This window comes from Clytia hemisphaerica, unplaced genomic scaffold (genome assembly GCF_902728285.1).
Source record: "Clytia hemisphaerica strain Z4C2 unplaced genomic scaffold, Clytia hemisphaerica genome assembly, whole genome shotgun sequence".
NCBI classification, from domain to species: domain Eukaryota; kingdom Metazoa; phylum Cnidaria; class Hydrozoa; order Leptothecata; family Clytiidae; genus Clytia; species Clytia hemisphaerica.
In genome coordinates this window covers 2415061-2427417 of record NW_027103674.1, presented here as the reverse complement: position 1 = coordinate 2427417, position 12357 = coordinate 2415061, and the positions used below count along the sequence as shown (strand labels likewise).

General features: G+C 37.5%; 1 protein-coding gene across 1 annotated transcript in view; it reads right to left on the bottom strand.

The window, feature by feature from the left end:
* LOC136803502 (calcium homeostasis endoplasmic reticulum protein-like) overlaps positions 1-12357 on the bottom strand; it is a 35022-nt gene that overhangs the window by 5773 nt on the left and 16892 nt on the right. The window contains exons 9-16 of the mRNA XM_067060238.1: positions 10536-10570; positions 10036-10165; positions 8511-8761; positions 7812-7945; positions 7119-7379; positions 6398-6457; positions 5704-5790; positions 4732-4805 (exon numbers count right to left, since the gene is read on the bottom strand). Of these exons, the coding sequence (XP_066916339.1) occupies positions 4732-4805; positions 5704-5790; positions 6398-6457; positions 7119-7379; positions 7812-7945; positions 8511-8761; positions 10036-10165; positions 10536-10570 (1032 nt within the window). The remainder of the gene's footprint in view (positions 1-4731; positions 4806-5703; positions 5791-6397; positions 6458-7118; positions 7380-7811; positions 7946-8510; positions 8762-10035; positions 10166-10535; positions 10571-12357) is intronic.

The window sequence follows — 12357 nt, the reverse complement described above, 5'->3', positions numbered from 1 at the left end:
TCTGCAAAAACGGCGATTTCCGGCATATTTCCGGCATTTTCGACCGGAAAAGATTTTTTCTCAAAAATTGGACTCGGCCAAGTTTTGGGCATTGCTAATACGCATCTTTGTGCAAAAAATCAGAAAAAAATCTAATGATGAAATCTTGAGAAAATGCCAAAAACAAAACCGGTTTTTCCGGCATATTTCCGGCATTTTTGGCCGGAAATGATTTTTTTTCGAAAATCGGGCTCCGTCACATTTTGGGCATTGCCATTTTGCATCATTGTGCCAAAAATCAGAAAAAACTAATGAGCCAATCCTGAGAAAAGCTGGTAACAGACGGACGGACGAACGGACGGACGGACGAACGGACAGAGGTTAATTTATAGGACCTCCAGGTAGGTCCAAAAATTTTTTCTCAAAAATCGAACTCGGCCATGTTTTGAGCATTGCAAATACGCATCTTTCTGCAAAAATCAGAAAAAGCTAAAGATGAAAATTCGAGAAAATGTAAAAAAAAACGGTTTTCCGGCATATTTCTGGCATTTTCGGCCGGGAAAAAATATTTTTCGAAAATCTGGCTCCGTCACATTTTAGGTATTGTCATTTTGCATCAGTGTGCAAAATTTCATGAAAAAATATAAAGTACAGCTCGAGAAATTCAAGAAATACCGTTTTTCGGGCGAAAATAGGCTGTTCCGGCGATTTTTAGAAAAGTTCCGGCTTCAAAAAATCACTTTTATTGACAATTAAACCATGCTTGATGGTGGGCATTGCTATCAATAATGTTTTTGTGTGAAAAAACAACGAAAATAAGGAAAAAGTCCGATATGAAAATCTGCAAAAACCGGCGATTTCCGGGATATTTCCGGCATTTTTCAGCGGAATAGAATTTTTCTCAAAAATCAGACTAGGCCATGTTTTAGACTTGTTAATACGCATCTTTGTGCAAAAAAAATCAGAAAAAACTAATGATGAAATCTCGAGAAAATGCCAAAAAAACCGGTTTTTTCCGGCATATTTCCGGCATTTTCGGCCGGAAAAAGTTACGTTAATTGAAAATCAGGCTCTGTCATATTTTAGGTATTGCCATTTTGCATCAGTGTGCAAAAATTTCATGAAAAAATATAAAGTACCAGCTCGAGAATTCAAGAAATACCGTTTTTCCGGCGGAAAAAATAGGCTTGTTCCGTTTGATTTTTAGAAAGTTCGGCTTCAAAAATCACTTTATTGACAATTAAACCATGCTTGATGGTGGGGGGCATTGCTACAAATATGTTTTTGTGTGAAAAAACAACGAAATATAAGGAAAAGTCCAATGAAAATCTGCAAACAAAACGGCGATTTCCGGGATATTTCCAGCATTTTCAGCCGGAATAGAATTTTTCTCAAAATCAGACTAATCCATGTTTTAGGCATTGCTAATACGCATCTTTGTGCAAAAAATCAGGAAAAACTAATGATGAAATCTCGAGAAAATGCCAAAAAACCGGTTTTTCCGGCATATTTCCGGCATTTTCGGCCGGAAACGAAATGAATTTTTTTCGAAAATCGGGCTCCGTCACATTTTGGGCATTACCATTTTGCATCTTTGTGCCAAAAATTAGGAAAAACTAATGAGCCAATCCCGAGAAAAGCTAGTAACGAACGGACGAACGAACGGACGAACAGAGGTTAATTTATAGGACCTACACCCCACCGGGGTAGGTCCAAAAAGACTCTGGGTGATGCTCATCTGAGCGCCGAGGCAGCTTTCATCTCTGGTAAAATCGATGATCTTTCCAATCAGCATGCAAACAAGCAACAATCTTACATGGAAAACTGTCAAGGACTTATCCGGTAATAATTCAATCTCCTCTGTACAAATTAAGGGTGGCTTTCTCAAAAAACGCTTGGAAAACTGGAAAACCCATTCCCAAAATCTCCTTGGTAAGAAACAAAAACTTCCTGATAATTTCACTCTCCTACGTGTTCAAATTTCAGACCCGCTTACTTCTGAGAAATACTCAGGAAAGAAGGTCGTTCTACCCAATGAAGTATAAGCCCGAAGGGCTAGAAGTCAATCTCCTTGGTAGGATTTGAAGCCAACAAATCCTACTAAAGTTGCGCGGCCTTGAGCGGTTCGCCTGGTTTTTACACAAATGACAGATTGAAACTAAAATTTACCGCTAAATTTCGAAAAAAATATCAATCGTAAACAAATGCCGCGCATTTTTAAGGCTTCACTTTTTCTTGCCTGAGAAAGGTTAGAGATTGAACTCTAGCCCTTCGGGCTTTAAACTCAATGGTTCTACCTACCGTGAAAAGCACAGACCAAAATCATATATTGATTTGTGCCGACCAATCGAGATTTTATTCAGCGCGCAATCAACGCAGAGAAAAGTAACCATGACGACCATCCAAGATCTTGGATTAAGTTCAGAGTTGATATTTTTATTCCCGTTGTTGAAAACACAACTAAAAAATGTCATCAATGCTTTTCAAAAAGAGTCAGTGAATCAAAACATAAAGTCTGTCTATTATTTCGATTCAATTAAAGTGACATTTCTATAATTAATAGTTTAGTAATTACTGTTATACATTTGGGAATCATGTAGAAGATTTCTTTTGAAAGAAACTCATTTCAGTTACACTTGGAGATTTCTGGGGGATGCAGCGTGCGACGCTGCGCATACGTTTTGTACAATTTACAACGTTTTGTAAAAAGTTTTCAAAAATCTAACAAAGCTGTACAAAGCCTCCTCTTCATGGCGTTGAACCATCATTCTTTTGCACCGTATGCAGATTTCCTACCACTGGACTAACTTTGAGACGCTAAGATGATATGTTCTATACAGGTGCCTGGGAGCTGGATCGGATAAAATCAACCTTCTTCCAAAATATAATTTTTCATTCTGCAGATGCTTTTTAAAACTTTCTGTTTACAATTTTGAGGAGGTGACGAAATTTATCTGCGACATTTCATCACCCGACCAAAACTTTTACCCGATTTTTTTATCCCCGTCCAAAACTTTTACTCGATTTTTTCCCCCTAACCAAAATTCAAATCCAAATATTTTACGTCTTTATTAACCGAAATTAGTGCTTTAAACGTCGAATCACAAGATCTATTTTCGAGGTAGTGAAGGAAACCATTTCATTTGGACAATTTAGTCGGGTGGAAGTGACTAAATTTGTAAATTTGGTCGGGGAAAAGTGACGAATTTGAAATTTTGGTCGGGGGAAAGTGAAATTCTCTAGGTGACGAAATTTTTCCCCGACGAAAAAAACCCCAACTAAATAAAACTCCGACATTCTTTTCCCCGATAAGGTATAGTGATTTGCTAGATTGGGACACGCAGCGTGCGTGTTAGTCGCATACGGCTAGTATTCTTTGATAACTCAACCTCTGGTACTCAGGGTACGTTCTACCATTAGTCGAACCTTCTGCCTTCGTCGCCTTATCAAAGAAATAGAGCTCTGTAACTTAGGCATTTCCTTGTTTTTGTAGATATTTCTCAAAGACATTTGACTCTGTGGACAGAAAATAAATGTTTGAAATCCTGGAACTCTATGGTATTCCCCCAAAATACTATCCGACATCAAATTTCTTTACACCAACTCATATTCGAAAATACTTACTACCGAAGACGAGACCTCCCCTTTTGAAATTCTGGCAGGAATACTTCAGGGTGATACTCTTGCCCCATTTTTGATTATCATTGTTGTCGATTATATTTTACGTGTTTCAGTTGATCCTTTCACAGACAAGAGTATATAACAAGAAAGTGCGACGCGCGCCATCCTGTTACATTTCTCACAGATATCTATGGAAGCCCCCGACAACCATCCGTATAGGTAAAAAACTATCCTTTCTAGACGTTATCTCCCGAGATACTGGATTATGTAAGGAAGACCTGAATACAGCAATGCGGGACAGAGATGTCTGGAGGGAAATGGTGAATGCCGTGGTCTCGACTGCGGTCGGACCATGATGATGATGATGATGACTAACTACTATTACTTCACACAAAAAATTGACTAAAACTTCCCCTCACCCCAGTGAAAATCAAGAAAAGATTGATCACCCCACTCAATTTTTAGAAAATGAATGTGACTTTTAAATTTGTCACAACACGCCCTACTGGGTTTTTAAAACCCACTGGGGCACATAGACAGGGGTGTATCAAGTACCATTTTGGGAATCTTTGGTATGACCCGGCTGGGGGTTGAACCTACAACCTTGCACACCGTAGCCGGATGCTCTACCACTGCACTACGGTCGCTTTACCTTAGATTTTTGAACGTTCGAATTTCAAAACGTTCGAATTTCAAAACATTCGAATCGCACTTTTGACGACCAGAATTGAAAACAAGATGGCGGACTAGTCAGCTCTTTTAAACTGGATACGCTTCGTTTTATTTTGGAAGCCCGTTCCATTCAAGTAGTTAAAGATCAGTGAGCTTATGCAATATAGGGTGATAGGTGTATTTAGCACGGGTTGATAGATGTATTTGGGATGAGCTGGAGTTTTTACAAGATACTTCACTAATTGGTCATTTGAAGTGATAGAGATGACGCGTTCTTTAGAAAAAGTAATAAGATTCTTTTATTACATCTTAACGACCAACCAAATCAAATAAGAGCTTGTATAAACTCCAGCTTGTCCCGTGTATTTAGCACGCCTGAAGCAAAGAGAATTGACTATAAATATTTATTATTTATTATTTATTATTATTATTAAATATTTATAATATTTATTTACCTACCCATTTTCTTTAGAAGTTGATGGCCCTTATTGTCCTCCTCGATCTTCGAATCCAACGTTTTGGTTGCAAAGCCACTGCAAAGGCAAAATACGAATAATAGCTATGTTATGGATAACATTTGAACTGAAATTCTGCAAGATCATCAGCATTAAATATCGACATACTTACTTGAGGCTCCTCCGCAGCGGTAACTCTGATCACGAAAGAAATCGCGCAATTTTTTGTCTTCAATCACAATCACGCAAATAAGCAAAAAAATTGATAATCACGCATCCCTTTGAAAAAAGTCCAAATCACGTATCACGGCTCAAAAAAATTTCAAATAACGATCACGTTTTGACCTCTGATCGCGCAGTCACGAAGAAAAAAATCCAAATCACGTAATCACGCTAGAAAAAATCGAGTAAATCAAGAGTGTGGGTTATTGCGGCTAGAATTTCTTCAAGAGTCCAAACCCATACGAAAAAAACTGTTTATTTTAAAAAGCAAGGTGAAACTTCTAATAAGCAAGATCTACAGCATCTGCTAAGTCCGTTCTATTTTCTACTCTAAAGTTTCTACTCTCACAAGATATCATCCTTGTATCATAAAAAGCACTTGAACAAAATGTAAGCATGAAATCGAAGAGAATTGAAGTCAAATTACAAGCAGTATATTATGCAATGAGGGTATTTAATATTATTCTTAACTCGACTCGTCTAATCATGTACGTCCTACAAATGAAGGCTATCAAAATGACAAAAATGTAGGATAAAGTTTCGGGACCGGCTTTGTTGTATTAAGACCCGGGTTGTCTCTCATCAGGGTTAAACGATTAACACACACACCAATATGACAGAAAAATTTCCAAGTTTGAGTTTGTTTAGAGAATTTAAAAAATCAGCAGATAAAAAAAACAACACAAAATTGAGATTACATCTCAGGACCTAAATCTCAGGAAACAAAAACCACTGCAATGAAGAGATTACTTACACAAAACTCTCCGGTGGTGTCGGACTCCTCCGTATAGGACTTCTTCTGACCGGTGACCTTGATACTGAGCGACTTTTTGACCGAGACCTGTAAAGAAATTTTCGAAAGAAATTTGTTTGATGAATTAAGGGAACTTGGCCATCTCCATACATATCGAACCTCTATTATTCAAGGTAAACTCATTTTTTTCCAAGGGCTAGAATCGAATCTCCTATGTAAAATTTTTACGCCACTTGTTTTCATAAAAACGTTGTATGGGAAGTAACATTTACCGCCAAAATTTGAAAAACGTAAAACACAAAAACAAAGAAAGCGCTAGATTCAATCCATCATCCGAAATATGGCAAAAATCTTAAGATTCAACTTTTTCTTGGTTGAGAAAAGTAATAAGCCTTCGGTTTGATGTATTCAATTCTCTTAGACTTGTATCTACACAGACGGGGTTACCTCATAGATTTATAAAGCCCGAAGGGCTAGATGTAAAGCTTTTGCTAAAAAGTGTGCCGTAGTTAGGTAGGAAATCCTATCTAAGTCACGTGACATTACAATAGAATTTCAGCGATTGACCAATCAGAAGCTTCGCGGTTTTTCGAAAACAATAGCAACAATATTCTTTCCGATATTCACTTTTTTTGCATGAAAGAGCTTAAAGCGCGACATCTAGCCCTTCGGGCTTTATAAATCTATGGGTTACCTGCGTTCACTGCGACGAGGACTGGCTGAATGACTCCTTGATCGACTTCGGCTGTAAGACCTATAAATGATAGATATAAATAGAAACACAAGTCCAAGTCTCTCCAATTCGAACCTCTCCAATTCGAACCTCTGTAATTCGAATTCTTATATTATTCAAACTAAAACGTCGGCGAAAGCAATCCCATTAAAGTAATTGGAATCCTTATTTTTTCCTTTATCAAACAAAGACACGTGTACACTACGAACATATCATTACAAAAGACTACTTCTTAAAAAAAGATCATGAAATTGGAATCTTTCTCTAATTCGAAGGAAATTCTGAGCCTTCGAGGATCGAATTAGAGAAAGTAGAAATAAATAAATAAATAGATTTTTCTTTTTTGAAACCATTCGAGACAAAAAAACATTCAGGCCCTAAGAACTATTTAAGATCCAATCACTTAAAACATGTTGTTTGGAAGCCTTTAATCATAAAGAGGGAAGGCAATCATTATCTGGTCAAAGGCAGTGAAATAAACAATGGGCTCTTCCAAAAAAAAGCTCGTGCATTGTGGGGGATTATATTTATATGAGGGGTAGCAAAAATTTGCCTTGGACTAGATTTTCTCGGAATGTTATCAAAAGTAAAATGGTAAATATAACTGAAAATTGTTAATCCTACAGACACTTTTCCTGGAAAATTCAAATGAAGAATAATTATCCGGATAAAAAGACCTTACCTTTTTCTATACGGACTTCTGCTCCTACTGCGTCGACCACGTGGGCTACGGCTCCTGCTGCGACTCCGTGACCTACTACGATCATCTGGAGCCGGTTTAATCCATTGCTCGACCTCGTGATCGTCATCTAAATTGCTTTCGTCTGGACTCGGTGGTGGGGAAGGCGAACGGTCAAACACTTCTAAATTCTTATCTTTGTCTTTGATGTATTTTAGTTTGGCCTTATAGAATTCGAATAGTCCATTTTTCTCCCATCCTTGACTGTTAAGAAAATGAAAACGAAAAGTGAAGAATATAAAAAAAGAACTTTTTATCCTGTGTTACTAGAAACTTTCATCCTAAGTTATAGACTCTGAGAAGGCAGCTCGGGTGAAGCAAAAAGAACAGTTAAAAATGGGCTTGTTTTCTAACTCCTTCCAACGAGTAGTCATTTACCGAGAAAATATTCACATCTTAATAATTGAAAAGTAAAAAACCTACAAAGAAGGAGAGTTAATATTTCCTAACGGGAGTCTTTCTTGTCCAAGGAAATAATTACTCTGGCAGTCCATATTTCCCCAAGCATGAAATTTTAACTCTCGAGTAACTTTTTCCTGAGTGTTTCAATTTACGGTTAAAACAGATCGCCTAACTAAGAGAGAAATCAAAAAAAACCGTGAGCTAAATGACTGAATAAAATAATTTTCGAAATACTTGTCTCTTGGGCGGTCATGCGACGGGGCCGAATAAAACGCTTCCAGTGCCGCTAACAATCTTTCACTTGGTGGCTGAGGTATAGGTAATCGGATGTCTTTGGGATCGATTGGTTTGTATTCAGAATCCCATAACTGAAAGAGAGAGCAGAAAAACAATAGAGGTTTTCATGTTTTGTTATATTATGTAAACTCCGACATTATGGAAGCAAACGTTCGAATTGCGTAAGGGATCACTTCTACAGATTCGAACGTTTGCTTCCATAATGAACGAAGTTACTTTACTCAACAAGCCATGAAAAACCTCCATAATCAAATGATGAAATACCTAAGAGAAATATTTGATTGAATCCATTCTTTTAAGAGACAGAAAAAAACTTATTTGAAGAACTTGGCTTTCGAGGACCGGCAGAAATATCGTCTATATCATCACCGATGTTTTAGTTTGAATTACAGAGGTTCGAATTAGAGACAGAGTTAACAAAAAAGTATTGGGAAAATAACCACTATAGGTAACAGGTAAAAAATTTGTTATATCAAAGATTATATATTAATAAATCTAAATTCATAGAAATTTGAAATAATTTTATACTCAAAAATACCCATTCCCACAAAAAAATTTTAAGTCAATTTTATAAGGAATGAATAAGTGACCGATCAGGGATATTTCTGTCGCTACAAAAGAATTAGGTAGCCATACCTTAACTAGTGGTACCATCAATCCCGCTGGCAGATCAAAATAAGGTGCTTGAGGTATCGTTGGATCCGCCATTGCTGGAGGGGGTGGTGCACCATCTGGAAGGGGCGCCCGTCCATGCTCGTAATCAAATGTCATTGGTTGACCTGGAGGTTGGGTGGCGGGAGGGGCGGCGTTTTGATCGATCGATTGATGACTGTAGTCGAATGTTTGTGTGGGCGGGAATTGACCGAATTCTTGGTAGCCCGGTTGACCTAAAAGAATTTAGATTATGCAACAGGATATAGAAGATTTTTCATGTTTTGTTGAGTTACATAAAATTCCGCCATAATGAAAGCAAACGTTCGTATCTGTAGAGGTGATCCCATACGCAACTCGGAGGTTAACTTCCATAATAGTAGAAGTGATGTCCTACTTGCCTGTCGAGAAATAACGTTCTAGTTAATTAGATATCACAGTTATTTATATATTAATAGCCATAGTCTGTATGTCACTTTGTTTGTTTGTCTGTCTGTATGTCTGTACGTGTGTTACTTTCGTTTTCGCAACGTTTTCGTTGATAGAGCCTGGTTTAGACTTCGTTTGGCCTTTGTTTTGAAATGAAACACCCATCTACATTAAGCAATTTTAATTTCTGCCCTGACTTTCCTACCCTTTTTTTCTCTTTTTTTTTACATATTTTCGAATGTAATTGACGACCTTATCTGATAATTAATGACATTCGAATTCTTTTCAAAACAAAACAAAATCTTTTTATAGAAAAGAACAAACCTAAAACTAAATATAAAATTCAAAAAGTTATGACTAAGGCTAAAAAAAGCGCAACTTATGAATTTGATAAAAAAATTTACATTATTTTATTTTATTCGCAATGTATTTGTTGTTGCCATTGCCCTATAAATCTCACGTTTTTAATTTCCCTCCTTTATCTTGGCACCAAAGTTTTTCAAAGTGGCGAGTTTATGTATGTGTGTTTTTCAGCGACGGAGACGGTAATGTTCTAATTTGAGTAGATCCTGACCAGCTGAGGACGACGGTAAATCAGCTCTTTTACCATCCTCGATTATGCGGGTCAGAACTGCGGGTTATTCTAAATCGCTTCAGTCGCTCTATCGTCCTCAAAAGTGCAAATACATAACCTCGCTAGTATCGAGAGTTTGACGGCAAAATTAGAGCGAGCGAAGCGAGAGAAAAATTGCAGGAGAGTCGTCTCGGACGACGCCGGAACGGCTAGTCTAATATAAAACACTAGAATATATGAAAGTTTGCTCTCCTTGCTGAAGCAAAATCATGTGGTACCTTTAATAGAATGACCTCACAATTTTGCTTGCGCGAGCCTTGAAATTTTGAATTCATCCATGCAGTATCCGAATATTTAAACGTTGAAAAGCAAGGTTTCTACTGTGCTCTACTTTCAGCAAGTCAAAGATGGCGCAATATTTTGCTTCACCATGCCGTTGCTTGGAAAAGATAGGGTCGCTCTATCTAGTGTTTTATTTAAGATTTACAATGTGCAGGGAAGCTATACCTTGTGGAGGAAATCCACCTTGTTGAAAACCAGGTGGTGGTTGTTGAAACTGTTGGGGTGGAAATTGATCTTGGGGTGGGTAGTAGGGCGGTGGACCTTGCGGTGGTGGGCGGCTCCATTGATCGTAATTCTGTAAAGAAAATTTAGATGAAATTGCTGGAAAAAGGAGTAGTAATTGTTGTTAATAACGTATCAATCTAGGGGTTACACAAAGTGTGATTTTAGGTGTTAAGGCCAATCCATACATAGATGAAGCTGTTTGTTGATCTTGCAAAAGTAATGCAAAATTTTTCTTTTTACATCAGAGAGAATCTTTTATGTTAACCTGATGTTAACTTTTATCAGACATATTACAGTAACAGGGTTGATAAAAAAGAAGCAGCCTAGCCCAGTTACATATTTGACGTAATGAATTTTGGAGCTATTTGAATCCTCAAAAACTTCGAACAATACCACAAGTTGATTAATGATCCATTTATGGGACAAGGAAGCTCGAGTACCTGATATTGTTGGTCTGGTTTGGGTGGTGGATCAACTGGAAAAGAATTAGAAACAAATAAAAAAGATTATTTCATAATGAAAGTACCGTAACTTGGTCTAATGTCGACATCCCTCCTCTAATTCCGACACCCTTTTTATCAGCTGAAATTGATAGAAAAGTTGAAAGTGTCTTTCTTGGCTTAGTGGTCAGAGAGGAATAATCCTTTTTCAATCAGTGATTCAAGCTTTCATATTATTCCTGTCGCTAAAGAAGGGTGTCGGGATTAGAAGAGGTATGTCGATATAAGACCAACTTACGATACAGATGAGCTTCAATCTCTTCATAAATCTGCCTCCTGTCTATTTTGCCTTTACAGTGAATTCGCCATTTTACAGTCGAAATGAATCATGGGTAACCAGGACTGGTTGTTAACGTTCATATTCTTCTTATCGTTATAGGCTAGTATATATTAATATTAGCATTTGGTGTGGCTGTGGGGCTTTTATATTATTCAGCGTTATTGACTTTTCATGGTAGCAGAAAGTGGTTCAAAATGGCATCATCAGAAAGTTTTCAAAAGCCCCCAGCCTTTGGAGATGACAAACCTTATACGAGATATGTGGAAGAATTGCGTGCTTGGACTTATGTCACAAACCTTGCCAAGAAGAAGCAAGGATTAGCGGTAGCGTTGTCTCTACCAGAGGATGACAAATCCCAAATAAGAGACAAAGTATTCAATGAAGTTGATCTTGATGATCTAAAAAAAGACGATGGCGTAGAAACTTTGATAGCGTTCTTTGATACAGTGTTTAAAAAAAGATGAGTTGGCGGAAGTGTACGAATATTACGTCAATTTCGATCGATATAAGAAAGTTGAAGGCGAAACAATGGATACGTACATACTTGAATTCGAGAAGCGTTACAATAAAAAAAACAAAAAAATTCAAAATGGAGTTGCCAGAAAGTGTCCTGGCATTTAAACTACTTGAGAACTCAGGGTTGCTAAATAATGATCGTCTTATGGTTCTGACAGGAGTTAATTATAATGAACACACCCACGTTATATAAACAAATGAAAAACTCATTGAAAAAGTTCTTTGGACAACAAGCAAAACCCATCGCAACCGAACCATCTAAAAGCATCAAATTGGATATCCATGAATCGAACCAGGAGGAAGCTAACATCACTTTCAAACAGAAATTTCCAAATCGCGGTCGTGGCAGAGGACGAGGCAGAGGAGAGGACGTTTCACCAACTACCAAAACAGACCGTTCAACAGAGGAAGAGGTCAATCCACCAGTCGCAAAACGAACCCATTGGATGGTGATGGAAACATACTCCGCTGTATGGCATGCGATTCAACATTACATTTCGTGAAAGATTGCCCTCATGCTTATGAAAATCTTGAACATTCATTCTACATAGAGACTGAACAATTTGCTCTGTTTACGGGCCAAAATAATGATGAAATGACAGTGTTGTTAACAGAATCTACCAATGCTGCCGTTCTCGACAGTGGATGCTCGTCGACAGTTTCTGGACAAGATTGGATAGAGTGTTTTATCGACTCACTAAGTGACAGTGAAAAAAGTGAGATTATTTACAAAGATAGTGAAACTATTTACAAGTTTGGAGGTGGTGAACGACTCAAATCAAAAGGTAAAGCATTGTTGCCCTGCTACCTTGCCGGACAAAGATGCACCATTGAAACAGATATTATTGATAGTGATATTCCGATGCTTTTAAGTAAAAATGCAATGAAAAAAGCAGGAATGAAACTTGATTTGGTGAACGATAAAGCTGAAATTTACGGAAATGTTGTTAACCTACAAAGTACATC